Below are 22,851 nucleotides of genomic sequence, written 5' to 3' on the forward strand. Positions count from 1 at the left end.
GACTGCTCCCAGGAAAATTTCTTCATCCCTGTCTTAGTTTGAGCCAAAAAATACAAACAGCAAAGCCAAAGTGGAATTTTACTTTGATCTCGAGCCTCTCTTTCTAATCATGGTGTTAGCCTTTAAACCAGGCCAAAATACTTCTTGCCAATTGCTGCAGCAATTTTTATGACAAGTTTGTTTCACGGTTTTTCATCAGAATTTGAAGTTACAGGACTTCCCTGGTGGTCCAGTGGTTAGGAATCCACCTGCCAATACAGGGGACGTGGCTTCCACCCCTCATCTGGGAAGATTCTACGTGCGACGAGGCAAATAAGCCTGTGTGCCACAACTCCTGAAGTCTGAACGCCGAGACCTTTCTCTGCCCCTAGAGAAGCCAAAGCAATGAGGAGCCTGCGTACCACAACTAGAGAGTCGTCCCCACTTGCCACAGCTAGAGAAAGGCCCTGCACAGCAATGAAAACCCAGCATCACCTAAAAAAAAAAGAAAAGAATTTGAAGCTATAAATTCAGATATTTCCCTTTTGCTTTTTGGAGGGAAGTGCAGGGAGAGGCATGGGCTATTGTTACCTCCTCCTCCTTTTGAGAAATAATCTTTCTTGGCCATTTCATATCGGTCCACAGTTTAATTCATTCCCTTGTTGAATCCTCAGCCGTGGTTGTGCACTTGTGGCAGGGCTCTAGATGCAGAAAGAGTATACTGTCTCGAGAGAAAAAACCACAAGGCACTAAGGCAATGAGATTATCTGTTCTGTGGGCCCAGGAAGATGCCCTTGGCCCAGCTTGTGGGGTGGCATGGGTGCGGCAGGAAGAGTGGTCCGGGAGAAGCATGTACGGTTGTCATGAGGAATTGGCAGCCAGAAAGATGTTAAACATATTAACAGGTAACTGATGCTGCTTTTCCAGAGCAGGAGCTCTCAGAATTGCCTATCAACAGAAGAGCTCTTCTGTCCTCAAAAATACTCTAGTTGTAAGTGGTCTTGCACTGAGTTAAAACAGGCCCTTCCCTGGCCGTCCAGTGGTTAAGACTCCTTGCTTCCAGTGCAGGGGGCACAGGTTCAGTCCCTGTTGGGGAACTGAGATGCCACATGTCACGTGGAGTGGCCAAAAAATTTAAAAAACAAAACCCCTATAACCAGCAAGTTGGCAGACATATCTTTGCCCTTCCATACTTTCCTATGTGCTGCCACACAGAAATCTGCATAAAGTTACTTAAATACTCTGAGCATGTGGCATCGACCACTAAAGTAATGATATTCCTCTCACTGGTTGTGGACAGGCTTGAAAGAAGATAGCTAGAAAAAAAAGCCTTGCATATGGCAAGTGCTCGAGAAATGGTATTTACAAAAGGAAATGAGAAACTAGGTACCGTTCCATCAGCTGTGCTGAATCTGTGTGTTTGTCCTTTCTGATTAGCTTTGGACCAGTGGTAACCGTCCTCCATCATATCCCTAGAGAAAGCCCAGAGCTTGCGTCACGGGATGTTGGGGATGCTGTTTCTTTTGTTTGCTGCTGGTGAAAAACAGGGGCACGGGCTCCAGGGTGTGGTTATATTCTGGTTTTACTGGCACTCGCTGTCCTCAGGAGCCCTCTGTCTACCCTCCTCTGAGGGGGCAGACCTCTACCCTTGTGTGTGCAGGTCACAGGGATACATCCTGCCGGGCTCTGGTCTGTGGGGACCGGGAGGACAGTGAATGAGTGACTTGAAATGAGTCACCTGGGGGGCCCTAGTGCTAAATCCACTCCCCCGCCGCCCCACGCCTGCCATCCAGCCTGCAGAGGGGTCCGCCATGGGGCTGTTGAACTAATGAGACCCAGGTGCACTGTGGCTGCTTCTTACGTTCTTGACCAACAGACAAGCTCCCACTTATTTTTCCCTCCTGCCCCGTCTTTCCCGGCCTCTGGCTGAAGTCCGCTGACCTGTTGCTCTCATCACCACTGCCAGACAGTTGCTGCCTCTGCCTTTGGTAGGCTTTTCATTTTTTCTCCCTTCTTTACCACTCCCCTCCCTTGTCATCACCTCTGCCTTTCTCAGCACATGCAGGGAGTGGCTTCATCTGACTGTACTCATCTAAACAGGTACCATCTTCCAGGTCTTGCTGTTCTGGGACATTTTTGTCATTGCTTGTAGCCCAGGAGGGCTGGTTTTCACTGCTTTCTACTTCAGTTTAGTCACTCAGTCATGTCCAAGTCTTTGCGGCCCCACGGACTGCAGCATGCCAGGCTTCCCTGTCCATCACCAACTCCGGAGCTTGCTCAAACTCATGTCCATCGGGTCAGCGATGCCGTCCAACCATCTCATCCTCTGTCCTCCCTTTCTCCTCCTGCCTTTAATCTTTCCTAGCATCAGGTTCAAAATTATTCTAAATGTTTGAGAATGCTGGAAGTTTGATTTAAACAAAAATCAAAACAAATTGTATCTATTCTGGGGTTAATTGCAATGCTTACTGCATGGAACTGGCTTTTTTTCAGAAATGACTTTTAAAATTTTGCTTTTGATGGTCCATTTCCCAGCTCCACCTTCACTTACTTTATTTAGTAAAGCTTCATTGCATTAATTCTGTTAATTTTCACCATCTCAGTGAATATACTGTGTCCTTCTTTTCATCTAGTGATTACTCTCTGTCTTTGTTTAAATTCAGTATCTCTTATTTGATGTTGCCCTAAACACCGCCTGAAGTCAGGAGTCTTTTCCTCCCTGATCTTTGACCATGACCTCCATTCTGTCTTGCTGACTGTTGAATCTTTTCCTGCCACACTTGTTTTAAAGACATATTGCATATCCATTGGCTTGGAAAGGTGTTAAAAGAGAGGACAGTTGATCTATTAGACCAGGGAACTAGAAGAGAGGCTGAATGTTACTGACCTACAAACCCAGGTTTCATTTCTCGGGGGGATGGATGTCATGGAGGAGATTCCTGCACTGGGTGGGCAGGAGGCCCAGTGACGGCAGCATTCCAGCATTGCCACACTAAGATTCCATGATTCATTGTCACGAGGCGAGACCATCTCATTCTTTAGTCCTTCAACTCGCTCATGCCCTCATCCAGCTGGCTCTGCATCTGCCTCCTCTGGGCGTAGGTTTTAGTCTTGACTTTATCACCCTGACCTGGTCCTGAGGAGGAGTCTTGGGATGTGGTCTCGTTAGTTTCTCAGCAGCAGCGCCTTTCTGTATTCGGGATGCAAAGATGGAAATGACCCTCTGACCCGTTTACCGTTCCTCTCACCGAGCTTGGTGTTCTCTCACATACTCTTCTCCCCCCACCACTGGCCCCCCTCCCCTGCCATTTTTATTGTTTTGCACATGAAAAGTTGACTAACTTGCTAGTAGCCAGGGGAGGACTGGGGAAGGTTGTGGGAGAGGCAGTTGGCTGCTGTCAAAAGCAGAATGTGACCACAGAGCAAGATGAAGCTGCCCGGGATCACGAGAGGCTTAAAAATGCTGCTCCCACCCTAGAGAAGGGACAGCTGAAGGGCTCCTGCTATAATAGAAATGGGAAAATTGGGTGGATCTAATTTTTAATTACAGTGAAACAACCTATCTCATCTCATAGACATTTGGCATCTTTCGAAAATTAATGCTGTAATCCATCTTACCAGTAACTGTTTATTTTCGGTGATGACAAAAGCCGGTAACTTCTTTTGGAATTGAGAAGAGATGCTGCAGATGGCTGAGTACTGCTTGAGAGCAGCGTACTGCACTGTACAGGGTCATTCGCCTTGACATGTCTGGTGGTCAGGAAGTATTTGGAAATCTGTGTAAAGCAGGTGGAGGCATAGCTTCCCTGGGGACCATCTCTCATTATGAGTTTGGATATTCAGTGTTAAACGCATATGACATATAATCCCTTTTAGGGGGATCTCTACCTGGGGTTTCCTGTGTGGAGCCTGGTGGCTATACCTAGACCAGAGGGGGAGCAAGTTGGTGAGTTATCTAGATATCGTCCTGCTCAGCATTCATAGGATTTCTGTGACCCAATTAAAATTTCAGGCAGCTGCATATTTTGTAACGTTTCAGTACTTTTCACACAGGAAATTTAAAAAGAGTTTGAGTAGCAGATGTAAAAATGCAAAATGATGTGCCCTGTGTCAGTGGAAATTGAAGGCGTGATTGACTGTCTTGTACTCTTTTCCTCTCGTGTTCACTTAGAAACCTGATGTCCTGACCACTGGAGGTGGTAATCCAGTAGGAGACAAACTCAATAGTCTGACGGTAGGGCCCCGAGGGCCCCTTCTCGTCCAGGATGTGGTTTTCACTGATGAAATGGCTCACTTTGACCGGGAGAGAATTCCTGAGAGAGTCGTGCACGCCAAAGGAGCAGGTGAGAGCTGTGTTCATTTGCTGTGAAAGGACTGTTTAATAACACCTGGGTTAAAAATTACTTCTCAAAGGATCAGAGTTCTTTAAGAGAAGTGCCAGATTTCCATTCCTTGGAGAAAGGCAAAACTGTCCATCAGTAGAGGAGTCAGTAATTAAATGATGGTTATTTCCCTGGATTGAACCTTCCATGTAAAATACTTTATTTTGCTAAAAATAAAAGTAATCTTCCTTTTATTCCATTATGCAGCTTAGTACAAAAAAATATGGAAATACACAGACATACTGTAATTATAACTGGATTAAGATGGTGCACTTAACTGGATAAACACTGGAATTAACTGTGCAAAGTCAATGACTGTGTAAATGTGCTGTAAATGTGCTGTAGTGATTTTTGCAGTGATTTTTCCTTTTTGTCCAAAACTTCTGTAAAACTTTTATCTTGCTTTTATTACAGAAACAAAAGATATAGATGGTATTTAAAAGAAAGCTAAAAACTCAAAAGGAGGGGCTTCCCTGGCAGTCCAGTAGTTAGGACTCCAAGCTTCCAATGCAGGAGGTCTGGGTTCCGTCCCTGGTTGGGGAGCCAAGATCTCACAGGCTGCATGGCACAGCCGATAAATAAATAAATTACTTAAATATTGTGAATCTTTAAAAAAAACAAAACAAAACTCAATAGGGAAAAGAAAGCTTGATAGAAAGGAAGAAGTTTTGTTGGACTCCCGTTTCAGTTCAGTTCAGTCGCTGTCCTGTCCGACTCTTTGCGACCCCATGAATCACAGCACACCACGTCTCCTTGTCCATCGCCAGCTCCCGGAGTTCACCCAAACTCATGTGCGTCGAGTCGGTGATGCCATCCAGCCATCTCACCCTCTGTCGTCCCCTTCTCCTCCTGCCCCCAATCCCTCCCAGCATCAGGGTCTTTTCCAGTGACTCAGCTCTTCGCATGAGGTGGCCAAAGTATTGGACACAATTTCTTTATTTCCTGTTCTGTCGTCTCCAGCTTTTTTGTGGGGTTTTTCCGTCATGCCTCTGATATGCCGTTCAGGTGGTTGTTTGGCTCTGTGGCGAGCTTCCTAAGTGCTCAGCCTTTCCGTGTGTTTTCTCCTCCTCTCTCCCCTGTTCTTTCTCTCCTAGATCCTACTTGTACCTGAAGGGCCTCTCAGACCCTGTGTTCTTCCAGCAACCCTGACTAGTTCCTTCTGGCTCCACTTCTCTTTGGCTCCGGCTCTGTAGCTCTCAGCTTAGCCCTGAGTGACGTAGGGCTTTGCATTTTGCTCTCATCATTTTATGTTTGGTTATCTCCCCTTCTCCCATCATTGGAAGCTCCCAGAAGGCCAGTGCTAAGTCACCGGTTTCTCTTGTCACCCAGATACCTGTTGCGGGCCTGGTGACCTGAGTGATAGTCTTGTGATGCCAATTTCTGTGTCTTCCTCCTCAGGGGCTTTTGGCTACTTTGAGGTCACACATGACATTACCAGATACTCCAAGGCGAAGGTGTTTGAGCATATTGGAAAGAGGACGCCCATTGCAGTTCGCTTCTCCACTGTTGGTAAGTTGCTCTGTTTGTATTACTGGTGTTGCTTGACTCAACTCGGTGTTTTATCTGAGGCATTTATAGCTTAGTTTGCAGAAAAAACTTACCAGACAATAGGAAACAAGCACTTCTCCAAAGTATAGCAACATTTTACAGTAGAAAAATTATTTTAAGACATGTAGAAAGTTACTTATAATTCTGTTTGTTGAGAGGTCTTAGGAAATCATGCTTGTGCAGAGCTCACGCCTGCAACCCTGTGACATTTGGAAAGAGTTTTTCCTATGAGCGGTCTCAGATGGAACATGAAGTGGTAGTGTTACTCCACAGCCATGAGAACAACTGCCCTTTATTGAGGGTTAACTCTGTGTCACCCATGGTTAGTGTTGTACTGATCCTGCTTATAATCTGTAGATGTATTAATGCTTTGCATGGTGGGGTTATTTCTGTTTCTGAGAGAGTGATTTTTCTCATGTTACAGAGCTAGTCAGAGATAGAGCTATCAAATTGCATCTCAGCATACCACAATGCCTGATTAATTCTGCCTCTGCATGAGTCTGTGTTTGTGCATTTTTATAATTGTGTGAAATGCAAAAGGAAATGAAATTAAGGATAAAAATTTCTGTCTTGACTCATTTTCTTAATATTAACCTCATAATTTTGACAACTTGCTTATTCTCTTTGTTCATTGCCTTAATCTTCATAATTATTCTCTTCCCTTATTTTACTTCAATTTTTAATTACCTGTTTGAACAAAGCTATCATCTCTTATTTTAATTTAAATTTTAATTACCTGTTTGAACAAAGCTATCTTATTATGTTAAATGGGTAATATTTTCAGCTGTTATTATATATACTTTCTTATTTCTCTCAGCTAATTTCTTTGTTTACTTTTTCAGTCTAAATTAGCTGGTGGGTAGTAGAAATAATAACCCAGGCACTTAAATACCTAATATGCTTCTAGAGCTTGGGAAGGGCAGACCCCAGTGTTTTTATGACTTGAGGCTTCCTGGATGCAGAGTACTGTTGTGAGGCTTCATTTTCCCCGTTTGAATCTTCCAGCTGGAGAATCGGGCTCAGCTGACACAGTTCGTGACCCTCGTGGCTTTGCAGTGAAATTTTACACAGAAGATGGTAATTGGGATCTTGTTGGAAATAATACTCCCATTTTCTTCATCAGGGATGCTCTATTGGTAGGTGATGAATTATTTCACACTCTGCAGATATTTGTTGATTTAAATTGATTTCAAATACTCCGTATAGATTGGCATTTGAGGAAAAGCCCTGGGAAGAGCAGAAAGAAGAGAACATCGATTGGGATTGGCTGGATTGCCTTTTACATTTTTTTCTGTATTTAGTATCTTTTTATGAGGTCAGATTACAACAATTATCATTAGTCTTAGTTTGGCATTTTGGGGTGCACTGACTTGATGGGAATGATCCAGTTTTCCTTGCAGCACTTGAAAGATGAATAAAAAGAGGCAGTCTGCTCAAAAACGTGTAGAGGGTAAATTTCATTTTAGGGTTTTGCAGCTTAAAATTTTTAAATTGTCTTGTTCAAAATGATAATCTGTAAACCTAATAATAGGCAATGAATTAAGACACCATAGGCCTGGCGTGCTATGGTTCATGGGGTCGCAAAGAATCGGACACAACTGAGCGACTGAACTGAACTGAATTGAAGACACCATAAGTCCTGTAAACTTAATTTTTGGATTTTTTCCCTCTCTTTTTCCATTTAGTTTCCATCCTTTATCCACAGCCAGAAGAGAAACCCTCAAACACACCTGAAGGATCCGGACATGGTCTGGGACTTCTGGAGCCTGCGTCCTGAGTCTCTGCATCAGGTGGGAATGCCTCTTTTTCCACTATGTCACCTGATAAGGAACTGTTAATTATGCCTCATATAGTTTTCTCCAGTTTTGGATATTTTATTGGAGTTGATTTTTGACTTTCTTTTGGAGAGCCTTCCTCAGATTTCTTGGTCCTTGAAGACTTTTATAATGACGATTTTATTCATCTTTCTCCATTCATGGACTTTACATGATACTGAACCATTATCAATTGATATTGAACAGTATTAAGGATTAAAGTTTCTTGTAGGAAGTCAAGCTCTTTGTATTAGGGAAATGAAGGGAAAGTAGTACCAATCAAATTTTCTATTAAATTAGAATGCGAACAAGTTAGGCTAGTTTTCAGATTTGTTTTAGCTTTTCTTTATAGAATTTTGAGTCCGGACATTAGTGATTTATGTTTAATCTTTCTGCTTTGAAATTCTTCCGTTTGATATTTTTTTCAAATGGCAACCCTTCCTGTGAGCACTTGGCTAGTATGTTCCATGTCATTAAGAGATTTTTCTGGCAACTTAGGACTGTTTTAAAAATATGTTTTGATTTAAACTGAAGAATTTGACCCTTGATTTTTCTGTTCCTTAGGTTTCCTTCCTGTTCAGTGATCGAGGGATTCCAGATGGACACAGGCACATGAATGGATATGGATCGCATACTTTCAAGCTGGTTAATGCAAATGGAGAGGCAGTTTATTGCAAATTCCATTATAAGGTATAGGTCACCTTTGGCAGAGTGGGTGGAAGGCTCCTACTACCCACGTCTCCTTACTTCTCCTGAGGATTGGGCAAGGATCAAGGCCTGGCCTTTTCCACCTTTCCCTTACCTCCACCCCCAAGAATGACAAGTATCTATCTGGTTGATTAGGACCCTGATTATCTTATTGGCCACTGCCTGAGGCCCAGTTAGAACAAAGTAGTCTCTCTTTGGTCTCTTCATGTGGCTGATAGCACACAGCTGCTATCAGTAGTCAAGCTTTTTCTTTCTGGACCCTGGGAACTCTGCCATAAATATTCGGGCAAGTGCTCATTTTGTGCTGGCTCTCGGCATTTCTGGTGCTGGCAGGTGCAAATTGATACATATTTTTTTCCCCTGGAGAAGGAAGATCTAAGGTTTTAGATCAAAGATAAAGAGATTATAGAGGCCTCCCAGCTTGGTAAAAGGAAATTCCTACCTGGTTTAGCCTAGAGTTCTTTGTTGGAGTTTAGAGTCAGGTGTTAGCAAACAGTCACACGTTTGCTTTGCCTTCCGTAGCCCTGAGTACACTGTTCTGAGTACAGATACTTTTGGGGTCCAGGAGGGCTTTAAGACAGAATTGGGACATTCTTGTTTGTAATAGCAATCTCATTCTCATTTTCAACATCTGATGCTATCTTTCCAAAAATATTTCTCCTCGCTTTTAAATTCATCCATCTATTTTTTTAAGGATTTATTATGATCACCACACATTAAAAAATCAGTTATAAATTTCAGGAAACAAAAATTGTTTCTTTCTTTCATAATTGAGATTTTTATTGGTTGTTTTGAGGATCAGTATACAGACATTTCAAGTTGTACACAATTGTAACATATGTACCAAAAATCTAAAAAAATCATGTAGTTGTGATTCTTTTCTAAACATTTCAGTGATTTTCTAGCTTAAAATTTGGAGGCAAATTTTCCTTGATGGTATATCAAGTATCAATATCTTCAAATGTTAATATGCTGTTATATCAAAAGTCCCACTAATTCACAATTTAATATCATATATACTACATACTTGAATTTTCAGTCATTCATAGCATGTTAACAAAGTTACTAGGAAGACTGGACTTCCACAACCAAAGATGTTACGGGGTGCATAAGGTTCTGACAAGGAGAGCCAACATCAAGCAGTGGTTTGCTTTATTTAGGGAACAGGTGTACCAAAAACAACATAGGAGAAGTGACTTAAAGTGTTCAAGACATTAAGTGTGCAACTAATTCCAAAGTGCTATGTAATATGCTTTGTTTTATAGGATAGAAAAGCTATCCTCATTTATGGAGTTGTTAAGCTGACACCCAAGACAATCAAAGCCTCCCATATTCAGTACCCCACTACTTTATGGTTGTACCAAAAAATAACCAACCAGCAAATGATCTTATTTAAAAAAAAAAAAAAAAAAGCATTTACACTTAAAAAATTGGATAAGGTGGGATACTTTCCTTTTTTTTTTTTTTTAATATTTATTTACTTCTTTGGCTGTGCTGGGTCTTTGTGGTGGCAGATGGACTTAGTTGCCCCACGACATGTGGGATCTTAGTTCCCTGATCAAGGGTTGAACCCACGTCCCCTGCATTGCGAGGTGAATTTTTAATTACTGGACCACCAGGGAAGTCCCAAGATTCCCTCCTTCTTAAAACTGTTTCTAAAGCTACTAAGAAACTTGGATTTACCAAATAGTTGATTAAAAAAACATCCCTCTGGATTGTACAAGAAGGGAGACAGGGACCACTGATAGCACTGGGTGTGTGATACTGCTCAGACTTGGCTTCTCTCTCTCCTGCTTCATCAGAGGCCGGGCTCCCTCGTTTCTTAGTGTCTTTGTTTTCTGCAGGTGATCATCTTTAGTCCCTTGGTTAGCGACTTTGTCCTGTTTTCCTTTTGCTCCTCCCTGTTGGCCTTTTGTTGGCACGTTTTTGTCTGAAGATTTATCCTTTTCTGCTGCCTCTTGGGGCTTTATTTCCACTTTTGTGGAGCAGGTTTAGCTGACAGCCTTGCAGCTCTCTTTTTGGGCTCCTCATTCTCCCCACCTCCCCCAGCTTCTGAGCTGACCTTCCTCATGGCAGCAGTGGGAGCTGGGGAGGTATGCTGGGTCACCTGGCCGCTGCTGCTCCTCCAGCCTAAAATTTCTTTTTTTTTTCATTTCCTTTCATACAATCAGATCAGTTACTTTTGGGGAACATTTTGAGAATCTTTTAATTGAGGTGTTCTCATGGGTTCTTTTAGTATGACTTTGGCATTGGTTAGAATAAGTAACATTGCCAGAGAACTCTAGAGGGTTATTTAAAAAAACCTCTGGTTGCTTAAGAACTTGTTTCCAAATACTGCTGCTAAAATAAGCAGAGACAGAAGTGGACTCATGACGTATACAGGCTCCCACTTAATGGTATCCCAAGGACCTATTTTCTTCTGTCCTATTTGAACCATTATCTGAACAACTTAGGTGGGTGTATCAAACAGGAAAACTGTTACCCCTGTTTATATCTATGACTTGGATCTATAACCTTTGGCAAGGAACAGTTACAGGAAACAGTTGACCCACTGGCTTGTAATTGCCAAAAGAAGAAGTGTAGTGTCACTTAGAGCAAGACTAAGTGATTGTATCTGGGACAACTAGTGTGGTCGTGGCTTTGTAGTTAGAACAATCTGAACTCCCATCTTCCCTCTTCTAGATAATTGTCTCTTGGCACGTTATTAAAGGTTCTCTGAACTCCAGTTTAGTCATGGTGAAATAGTGCCAGCTGTCAGTGGCCCTGGAAAGATTGGGATGCTTACGGGTCTGTTCAGCCAAGGGCTCTGAGGTAGCGTGGGATCTAATAGACTCATCAGTCTGGATTATTCTGACCTAAGGTCATACCTTTCTAAACCCAGGGGCTTCAGTTAAAATCAGAAAGGTATTGCAATAATATTGTACAATTTAGTGTATTTGCTGGGTGATCTGCAGATGGTGACTTCCATATTCTAATTCTGAAGATCTAACAGGCTGAAAAAAATCTTGCCACTGGCTAGAGAGAGCTGGGATTTCTGTGCTAGACATCGGCCAGCCTTCTAGAGGTGACTTTTGTGAAGGAAATATTTACGTGGTGCCTGACTTATTTGGGCTCTTTCAAAATAAGATAGTGGTGGGAACTCTATTGAAGAGCAGGATGGGATGATAATAGGAGCTTTGGTGAAAGTGACTTAACGTCTTTGGGTTTTAATGGCTTGTTTGAAAGTCAGAATATTAATACTATTGGGTTGACCAAAAAGTTCAGTTGGATTCATCTTATGGAAAAACTTGAATGAACTTTATGGCCAACCCAGTACTTTTGGTTGCTCATAGTTGGTGAACTGCTTGAGTAGCTATACCGAATTTCTTTTCAGCTCTATAAACCGTGAGTCTATGATTTCTTTAAAAAAAAGTTAAAAAAGGAAGAGAGTTGGGGTGGAGGAATACTAGCTGAGCACAATCTCAGTAGTTGATTTGAGATATTATAAGACAGGGAATTTAAAAAATTATTTCATGCTAAAAAAGGAGGAAAGTCCTTTAATTTTATTAACTATTTGCTTACTTTAAAAATATATTTTGATTTTTTTTTCTGATTGGAAATAGCATGAGTATAAACATTCAAATAGTAGCCACTCTGGAAAACACTTTTGAAATTCCTCAAGAAATTAACCATAGAATTACCATATGACTCAGCAAGTCCATTTTATAATATGTGCTCAGAAAAATCCACTGACTTGAACACTTGAAAACGGTTAAAATGATAAATTATATGTTATGTATACTTTAGAGCAAAAATTGTTTTGGCTTTTCTGAAGACACTAATGTAGCATTTTCTAGATGAGCGAAAAATTGAAAGTGAACTCTATGTCAACAGTTTAAAAAATTCAAATAATGTGGAATCCATAAAGAGAAAGACTAATTTTAAATATAAAATGTGTAGACAGATTCCCTGGAGATTGAAAAGAATCAGGATAAGCAAACAGAATTTCTTACTGATAAATTCATACTTGTGTCAGATTTGAAGAGGGGAGTTACTGTTACAGGAAAATCCAGTCTTTGGATAGTGTCACTCACAATCCCTCAATGAATTACTGATTGAAGTTTGATAACTTTGCCAGTAAGTTTCAGGTTGAGCTTCTTTGTTTTCTCCTGTAGACTGATCAGGGCATCAAAAACCTTTCTGTTGAAGATGCAGCAAGACTTGCCCACGAAGATCCTGACTATGGCCTCCGCGATCTTTTCAATGCCATTGCCACAGGCAACTACCCCTCCTGGACTTTATACATCCAGGTCATGACATTTAGTGAGGCAGAAATTTTTCCATTTAATCCATTTGATCTTACCAAGGTGAGTCAGTTAACAACTAAGTTGTTTTCTTTTTAAAGTGTCTTCACACCTAATTAAAAAAAAATTGTAGTCAAGCATTTATAAGTCGTGTACAAAACAGTTGGAGCCACCTAAGAGTTTCCTAGCCTGTGAATGAGGGCTCACCAGCATCTCCCTTCCAGTTCCTGTTTGATAACTTTACTGAGTTCGTCTGGGTGGCCTGATATATTGTTGTTAGCAGGGAACAAATTTTGATGAGATGATGTACTTTTGCCCAGGGAAAATGTCAATATTTACTCCTGTTTGCTGTTGCAAAAGATTCAACCCATGCCCTCACCTTAAGTTCTTACCATTTTATTAGATTCAAAAATGTTATTTTCACTTACTATCATTGGCTTCAGTGTATTTGAAAGCTGATATTTTTATGAGTAATTTCCTTCTGTTGGTTGTCTGGTAATTGTGAATATGACATTATTTTTAGGTTTGGCCTCACGGCGACTATCCTCTTATTCCAGTTGGTAAATTGGTCTTAAACCGGAACCCAGTTAATTACTTTGCTGAGGTTGAACAGTTGGCTTTTGACCCAAGCAACATGCCGCCCGGCATCGAGCCCAGCCCTGACAAAATGCTCCAGGTAAACCCAGTTGATCGAGAGGTTCTGAGGCAGGAGTGTGTGTACATGCTTGTGTGCCCTTGCACGTGTGCGTGCGCACACACACACACACACACACACACACACACACAGAGTGTAATTTGGCTTGATCTTTATATGAAGAATTAACTAGGACATCACTTAAACCTTGGTTTGGGTCTTTAGTCCTGTGGGACTGAATGAAACATCCTTAAATGAGCGTTACAGGATAAAACAAATTTCATAGTGAGTCCCTCAATATGGTAACTTTGATATTTAGGCTCTTAATTTAAAAGAAGTTATAGGAGAAATACCTTAGGTATTTGTGGGATATTCTTTTTCAGTCTCTAATCAAGGATGGGGAATACCATTAATTGATTATAACATTTGATCAGCATAACTGTATTCATTTTCTCTTTCATGTAAAGAGAAAATGATGGCACGTGTAAAAAGAGACCCAGAGGTGATTTTTACAAGCTCAGTTTATGTTTCCATTGATTAAAGGCAGTGGGTTTTACTGTTTGTTTTGGTAATGTTGCTGCTGCTGCTGCTAAGTCACTTCAGTCGTGTCCGACTCTTAGCGACCCCATGAACTGCAGCCTACCAGGCTCCTCTGTCCATGGGATTTTCCAGGCGAGAGTACTGGAATGGGTTGCCATTGCCTTCTCTGGTAATGTTCCTAGGCATTCAGTATTTTTTCACCTCTTTCTAGTATGTTTTTTCAAGAGTACAAAGAGTGAAAAATTCTTATCTGGATCAGAAATTAATGGGGAAATAACTGGCTTAATAATTATTGAGTAAATCAATCTTTTGTGTTCTTAGACTATGATCATGGTACAAAGGTTAAAGTTTTTACCCTAGGTCAGACCACAGTGACTGACAGCTATTTCTTATGTAAGCGTCCAATTCCAGTTCAGGTATCGCCGTCCATGGAGGTGAACTAAGTTTCCTTTGTTTTTTTAAAATAACGATTTTTTTGCTCTGACATTGGGAACATTTGAACCTTTTATAGAAAATAAATGTCTATTAATTTTTAATTTAATTTGACTGCTGTGGGTTGAATACCTGTCTACTGATAGACTGCCGTGGCTGCTATAGCAGGAGGCCATACAGCAGGGAAGAACCATTGTACTTGGTTAGCCTTTTGATGAGCATTGAGGAATTGTCCAGGGTTTTTTGAGTAGGTAAGTAGTAGAATCTGCATGGGGTCTTAGGAAGAGTCTTTTGGCAGGAATATTTAGGGTGACGTTGTTGGAAGGATGGCTTGGAAAAGGAGAGCCAGTGAGGAGGGCTTGGAAATACTCTGATGGGAACTAACGCGTGACCAGGTGGTAGTAGTTGTACGCTAATGGACAGTGTTTTCAACAATAATGTGGAAAGGCAACACGTTATTAAATTTTAAAACTTGGGGATACAAAGTGTAAACTGGACCATGGTGAAAAGCACTCAGTAGTGTATCGTGAGTCCCAGAGACTGTCCCCTGAGTGCCTGGTGATGCAGGGGCAGCCCTTCTTCCCTCCCGAGATTCACAGTTGATCAGGAGTGGAGAAGTCGACTGCTGGAGTGGGAGAGCTGTGCCCCGGCCCAGCAGGGAGGTCGGGCACAGGGCCCTGGGTAAGGAGCTTGGGCACAGGGCCCTGGGTACGGCCTTCATTCAGGTGGGGTCAGGGTGCGACCTTGCTGTCTGCATTTCTGGGCCTTAACTTGGAAGGTCTCTACCTGCAGGTGGGGTGGGGACCCCAAACCAGAACAATATGATGAGGCTCCATCCAGGGGCTGCTGGTGGCCAGCTGTACCTTCCGTCCTATTGGTATGGTTAGAGCTCAGCTTAGTCCATTTTGGGCAGAAGGAGGCGACCAGCTCCAAACTCTAGGTGCTTTTGTTCATGGTTGCATGGCCGGTCATCTGAATATTACTTTATTTTTAATATTTTTAAAGATTTTTTTGATGTGGACCATTTTTAAAGTCTTTATTGAATTTGTTACAGTGTTGCTTCTGCATTATGTTTTGTTTTTTTTGGTCAAGAGGCATATCAGATCTTATTAGCTCCCTGCCCAGGGTTCAAACCTGCATCCTCTGCATTGGAAGATGAAGTCTTACCCACTAGACTGCTGGGGAAGTCCCTGAATATTACTTTAGACTCATGATTATGGGAGGTAGAGTCACTCAGCCAAGAGCAGATTATGGACAGAAGAGCAAGACTGGACTAAGCATGTTGGCCTGAGTGATTTGAACAAAATAATCACATCAGTTGCCCTATTCAACTTGATTTGTGTTTTGGCTGGCCCATAGAATTAGTGATATAAGAATATTCTTTCAGGCTTCCCTGGTGGCTCAGATGATAAAGAATCTGCCTGTAATGCGGGAGGACCTAGGTTCGAGGCCTGGGTTGGGAAGATCCCGTGGAGAAGGGAATGGGTACCCACTCGTTTTCTTGCCTAGAGAATTCCATGGACAGAGGAGCCTGGCAGGCTACAGTCCATGGGGTTGCAAAGAGTCACACATGACTAAAGTGACTTAGCACGCACGCACGCATGAATATTCTTTCAGATTCAAGGCCAAAAATAAAGTCAATTAAAACTGCTTGTGAGTAGAGCTTTGAATAATGAGAATATTTAAATAATTGGATACTAAGATTTATATGGAGTTAATCATCAAGGTTTTTGTTTCAACACTAATTGAAAGAAATTGCACAATCTCCTGCCTTGGTAAATATGTGATTTAGTTTAATCTTGATTCAGGGCCTTGTGTCATCGTAGGGCCATCGTCCTATACCATGGCTTTCTTTGTGTAGTACTTTGTTAATATCTAGAAAGTCTCAGAGCTCAAAGTGTATCTGACATAAACCAGGCTGCAACACAAAAGGTGTTTTTTTTTGTTTTTTTTTTTAAATAATTTCCCATATAGTTGGTTTTGTAGAAATCTGCTTCTTTTTGTTAAGAGCAAATGGTTGACCCCTCCCCTGGAGTGAGAGAGTGGGGAGGAATGGAATTAGTTCATGACTCCAGTTAGTCGGGTTCTAGCAAGTTTGTTTTGCAATGTAATGTGTCCTTGGAAACAGAAATCATTTTTATTTCTTATTTTTTTTTTTTTATATTTTGGCTACACCACTTACTATGTGGGATCCTAGTTCCCCAATGAGGGGTCACACGTGTCCCCCTTGCATTGGAGTCTTAACCCCTGGGTTGCCAGGGAAGTCCCAGGAATAAGAAGGAATTCAAGCCTGGGCACTAACTTGTTATTTGAGAAAAAAAGGAGTTAAGATCTAGAAGAGATGTGAAGATTTGTGGCTCTTTGGCTGCATGATGTGGAAGATTAAGGCCCATTCAGTTAGGGAGCGCTCATTTGGTGAGAGAGAAGAAACTTTGGTCTTTACTGGGCGGACAGTCAGGGCTCTGTGGTGCTCTGTGTTCAACGCTTGCCAGTGAAGTTCACGGGCTGTTTCTCTCTTGTCTCTTACTGCACATTGTCAATGTCTGTTCCCTGATAACTGCAGGGCCGCCTTTTCGCCTATCCTGACACTCACCGCCACCGCCTGGGACCCAACTATCTCCAGATACCTGTGAACTGTCCCTACCGTGCTCGAGTGGCCAACTACCAGCGTGACGGCCCCATGTGCATGATGGACAATCAGGGTAAGCCTCAGAAGGTGGCTCGCTCTGAGGGTGCCGGGGGGCACTGCTGGGCAGGGGTTGGGGCGCCCCATCAGCCCACGGGTTTTCAGGCTGCCCCAGGGACCTCCTGCTCTGTGGAAGCCCCATATGGCTGCTTGTGCCCACCACGTATTTCTTGCCCAGCAATGAAGGTTTCAGCTGCCTGAGGACTCTTCTTACCTTTATCTATTTTATATGTTTTATTGAGAGTTCCCACCTCAGATTTTACTTTCTGTCCATCTCACAGTGAAAGGCAGGGAGAAAGATCTTTCACCCTGGCTGCTGCAGGATATCATCCGACTTAGGGAGCAGGTTTTTTTTTTTTTTTAATTAATTTTATTACTGACATTGATTTTGCTGTATTTCTTGCCAGTCTCTCCTGTGAATATTTGTTACACATTTAAGATTAGCTTATATATATATAATTTTGTGCCTTGCATCTTGTTACGATTATTATCATTAAGCCTCTTCCAAGTATTCAACAAGTTAATGTGCTCACTAACTGCGTGTATTGGGTGGTTGCAGTATTTCTGCTCTCTGAGGCTTGACGTGTTGGTGTATAATTGCCCAAAGTAATCGGTACTCCTCTATCTGTCTTCTGTGTTTTTATACTAAAGTTACTGTTTTTCATTAATAGTCCTTGATTCTTTTGTTGTTGAGACTGGCTGTATTAAGTGAAAGTTGTGCAGTTGTGTCCTACTCTTTGCATCCCCGTGGACTGTGCAGTCCATGGAATTCTCCAGGCCAGAATACTGGAATGGGTAGCTTTTCTCTTCTCCAGGGGAATCTTCCCAACCCAGGGATCGAACCCAGGTCTCCCGCATTGCAGGTGGATTCTTTACCAGCTAAATCACAAGGGAAGCCCGAGAATACTGGAATGGGTTGCCTATCCCTTTTCCAGTGGATCTTCCCGACCCAGGACTCGAACTGGAGTCTCTTGCATTGCAGGCAGATTCTTTACTAACTGAGCTGTCAGGGAAGCCCGGCTGTATTAAAGTGGTTCATTATATATTTTGGGATGTCATTAATAAGTAATTGCTTTGTGTTTACCATTCTTGTTTACTATTATGGTGGCGTATGTGTGAAAAAACTACTTTGACACCCCTCTTGCCTAATTTTAAAAGTAGAAAGTTTGACCTGTTCCCTTGCAGTTCGGTGAAAAAGCTTAATCTTTCCCAGTAGTCAGTGACTTGAGGACAACTCCAACTTTGAGTAAAGGTCAGAGCTTATTTGGAAATAAAATTTTAAAGTTACTCCAACTGGTACATTTCAAAGAACTAATTCTTAGTACAGAAAATCACTGTGATGGCTTGTTATGGAGAACTTTGCTTTTCACATGGACGTGGCTGACCTGGAATGAATTTCTTGGGCTGGTAACTGGACTCCATAGGAGTATGGGGCCCCTGTCTTCCTACAAGCTTTTGGTTCCTTTGTCAGTGTGAGGTACAGTGTGATGTATCCACCCAGGATTGTCTATTCCAGCAGGGACCTGGGTAAAATTCTAAATCCAGACTGGTTTGTTCAAACCACTTGCTATGATTTTTCAAGCCATCCTTTCTGTTTAGGCAGCATGTACTCAGATAACACAAGCTTCTGTATACATCAGCTGAGGCAGAGCATAGTTGGGAAAATGAACATGCCAAAAGGGAAAAAAAAAAGCCTCAAAATTTATTCCAGAAGTCTTAATACATGTTTTGATTGCATTTGTCATTATTTTTCCTAAGTCCAGAGAAATCAGTGGTGACATATTAGAAATATCAAAGTTAAAAAAATATTAAAAAAATGTATCTGTAGAGAGAAGCAAAAGTGAAGCTGTTGGGTTGGTTGGCCAAAACGTTCGTTTGGGTTTTTTTGGCCAGCCCAATAGAATTAAATAAAGTCGTAGTCAATAAAGGAAAGAAACCCCAAGCGTCTTAAACACCTTTAAGAAATAGTGAAGTAGAGTCCCGTGATGGGAATCTAGTATGTGCTGGAATGGAAAAGTCAGAAATGCCGGATTCAGGATCCAGCACTGACCGCTACACCACCCTGCAGCAGTCAGTGAGTGTCTCAGGGCTCAGTCCACGTGTCTGGTGACTGAAAGAGCAGAGCTAGAACTTTGAGCTCCCAGGAATCCCATGATTGCATGTTTGAACTGCACCCAGGCCCAACTGAAACCCTCCAATTTGAAATGTGTCTTTGGGTGTCATCTTCTATGGGGGCCAAACCAAACTTATATAAGTATATTTGTCCTGGTAAACATGAGAAGATTGTAGAGATGGGACCATCTGAGTGTTCAAAGGGAACTTGAGATCTCTCCTGTAAGACGCAGAGGGAGACAGACATGTGAGCAGATGACGGTATTCTTTAAGAATCTGGGTGCTGTTTATAGCTAAATATGGGGAGTTAAAAATAATATGTGCATGGCATCTGCACACATGCGCGTGTGTGCACACATATATCATTGTCCCTTGAATTTATTTTTTATTTCGTTGACTATTTGTAGACTTACTTCATTTTTCATCTCCCCAAGTGAATGTATGTGGTTTTCCTTTAAAGGTGGGGCTCCAAATTACTACCCCAATAGCTTTAGTGCTCCCGAGCATCAGCCTTCTGCCCTGGAACACAGGACCCACTTCTCTGGGGATGTACAGCGCTTCAACAGTGCCAACGATGACAATGTCACTCAGGTAATGGCTCCTTTGTCTTCTGTGAGAGTTGCTTGGTCATTCTTCTCAATGTCTGCATATATTCCCCTTTTAAAGTGTCTGCTGCTGCTGCTGCTAAGTCGCTTCAGTCATGTCCGACTCTGTGCGACCCCATAGACGGCAGCCCACCAGGCTCCTCTGTCCATGGGATTCTCCAGGCAAGAACACTGGAGTGGGTTGCCATTTCCTCCTCCAATGCATGAAAGTGAAAACTCAAAGTGAAGTCACTCAGTCGTGTCTGACTCTTAGCGACCCCATGGACTGCAGCCTACCAGGCTCCTCCATCCATGGGATTTTCCATGGAGTGGGGTGCCATTGCCTTCTCCATTTAAAGTGTCTAATATGTCTCAAATTGAATTCAGGGACAACATCTTTATTCATAACTCAGTTCCCATATTAGATGGAGTTGAAAATAGAGTCTCAGATTATCTCTTTATTTTTCATATGCAAATATCCAGCATTTAGTAAGTACTAAATTATCAGGCATACCCAACACTTAAGCCCTTATATCTGAAAAATCAAGAGGGAGGAAAAAACAAAACAAAATTGGCAATAGAAGCAAACCTACTGGAGATCCAGATAGTGAAATTGTCAGATACAGGTTTTAAAATAACTGCAAATAATATTTTTAGGAAAATAGAAAAGAGATGACAGCATGGAGCATTATTAAGAACTTTAATCTATAAAAAAAGAATTGAGAGAACATGCCTAGCAGTCCAGTAGTTAAGACTGCGTTTCTACTGCAGGGGGGTGTCCCTGGTTGGGGAACTAAGATCCCTCAAGCTGTGCAGTGTGGCCAATAAAATTTAAAAAATTGAATGGACATACTGAGCTGGAAAATGAACAACTTAAGCATTTAGTAAATGAGTTTAAACAGGTGATTAAACATAAGAGAGGATTACTGAACTGGTAGAGCAGTAGATGTTATCAAGACTCAGTCATGAAGAGAGAGAGAAAAAGAACTCCCCTTCATGATGAGAAACCATTCAGAGCCTGAGAATGCAAGCCACGGTTTGCTTTCCTCTAAATAACAAACAACACACATACAGTACGTATAAAGAACTCCCACACAGCAGTAAGAAAAAGTCAGACAAATGAATATGAAAAAAATGGGCAAAAGACTCGAATAGGCACTTTGTAAAAGAAGTATCCAAATGACTGGAAAACATACGAAAGGTCATGTATTTCACTAGCCATCAGGAATATACAAAATAAAATTGAAAAGAGGCACTTCTACAAATGCACAGGAATGACGAGACTTAAAAAGACTGTGTAGCAAGTGTTTGTAAAATGAGAAACAGCTCTCACATAAGTGTAAGTTGGTTCAGGTGTTTTGGAGACCTGGTTGTCAGTATCCACCGAAGCTAAACATGTACGTGCCTTTTGACTAGTAAGTGCACTCTTAAGCATAGATTCCACATAGAAACGTGTACATGTGAGCAGCAGAAGACAGGTACAACAGTTTCTTCATATCATCCAAGTGTTCATCAACGAAAGCTTGGATAAATAAACCGTAGTATATTCCCACTGCTGCTGCTGCTAAGTCGCTTCAGTCGTGTCCGACTCTGTGCAACCCCATAGATGGCAGCCCACCAGGCTCCCCCGTCCCTGGGATTCTCCAGGCAAGAACACTGGAGTGGGTTGACATTTCCTTCTCCAAGGCGTGAAAGTGAACAGTGAAAGTGAAGTCGCTCAGTTGTGTCCAACCCCATGGACTGCAGCCTACCAGGCTCCCATGGGGATTTTCCAGGCAAGAGTATTGGAGTGGGTTCCCATCGCCTTCTCCAATATTCCCACAGTGTACAGCATTGAAAACTAATGAAGTATCCCAACAAGCAGTAACACAGATGAATCTTACAAATATGAAATTGAACAATAGAAGGAGAATATAGACCACATGATTCCATTTGTGTACATTTCCAAGAGAAGTAAAGAAAGACATTTATAATAATAGAAGTAAAAACAATTGGGGGGTCAGTTGGAGAAAGGGGACTGGGAGGAGGGGTATGGTAGGGGCATTTCTGAGATGTGAGTGATGTTTCTCTCTTGATCTGGGTGGTTGTGACACGAGTGTCCCCTGAAAAATCACCGTGAACTTCACACTTAACATTTGGTACCCTTACTGCAGACGTATTACACTTAAAAAGAAAAAAAGAGTTCTTCTCTCACTTTGTATAGACTATTAAAAATGTCACTTTTTCGTGAATAGGAATTTGGTCCTGCTCTTAAAGGTCTGTGGTTAACGTGTTGGAGTGGGTAGATTAGCTCAGCATCCTCATCTGGTGATAAAATGGAACCGCTGTCCCATTTGTGGAGTCCGTGCCCTCCTGTAGTGAGCAGCCGAGCTGTGTGTGATTGGTGGTTGTTAGCCAGGCATGTGCTGTGCTGCGCTTAGTCGCTCAGTCATGTCCGACTCTGCAACCCCACAGGCTACAGACCACCAGGCTCCTTTGTCCATGGGATTCTCCGGGCAGGAATACTGGAGTGGGTTGCCATTTGCTACTCCAGGGGATCTTCTCGGCCCAGGGATCGAACCCGGGTCTCCCGTGTTGCAGGCAGATTCTTTACTGTCTGAGCCACTAGAGTTTATGATATGGCCATTCAGACTGGAGTGGGGTGATACCTCATTGTAGTTTTGATTTGTATTTCTCTAATAATTAGCAATGTTCAGCATTTTTTTCATGTCTTTTGGCCATCTGTATATCTTCTTTAAAGAAATGTCTATTTAGATCTTCCCACATGCAGTACTTTGATTGGATTATGTTAATACCTCAAAGTATAAAGATTTTTAAACTTTAATATCAGATTTAAAGTTTGCTCAAATTTTAAAAGTAGTATTCTGATATTTGATAACTTATAAAAACTGTAAAGTTTTGATATTTTATAAATTTGCTACCTTGGGTAATTTGATGTTTTACGACTGAGCAACTTCACTTTCACTTTTCACTTTCATACATTGGAGAAGGAAATGGCAACCCACTCCAGTGTTCTTGCCTGGAGAATCCCAGGGACGGGGGGTGCCTGGTGGGCTGCCGTCTATGGGGTCGCACAGAGTCGGAGTCGGACATGACTGAAGCGACTTAGCAGCAGCAGCAGCAGCAGCATCAGAACAGTACATAGAATA

The 22,851-nt window shown here is 42.0% G+C and overlaps 1 protein-coding gene across 1 annotated transcript in view; it reads left to right on the forward strand.

Annotated features, from left to right (window-relative positions):
- Positions 1–22,851, forward strand: part of CAT (catalase) — a 39,060-nt gene that overhangs the window by 12,147 nt on the left and 4,062 nt on the right. Inside the window, exons 2-10 of the mRNA XM_061381104.1 lie at positions 4,151–4,322; positions 5,760–5,870; positions 6,915–7,045; positions 7,595–7,699; positions 8,288–8,413; positions 12,586–12,777; positions 13,238–13,390; positions 16,884–17,022; positions 19,579–19,709. Coding sequence (XP_061237088.1) covers positions 4,151–4,322; positions 5,760–5,870; positions 6,915–7,045; positions 7,595–7,699; positions 8,288–8,413; positions 12,586–12,777; positions 13,238–13,390; positions 16,884–17,022; positions 19,579–19,709 — 1,260 coding nt within the window. The remainder of the gene's footprint in view (positions 1–4,150; positions 4,323–5,759; positions 5,871–6,914; positions 7,046–7,594; positions 7,700–8,287; positions 8,414–12,585; positions 12,778–13,237; positions 13,391–16,883; positions 17,023–19,578; positions 19,710–22,851) is intronic.

Source organism: Bos javanicus, chromosome 15, assembly GCF_032452875.1.
Source record: "Bos javanicus breed banteng chromosome 15, ARS-OSU_banteng_1.0, whole genome shotgun sequence".
NCBI classification, from domain to species: domain Eukaryota; kingdom Metazoa; phylum Chordata; class Mammalia; order Artiodactyla; family Bovidae; genus Bos; species Bos javanicus.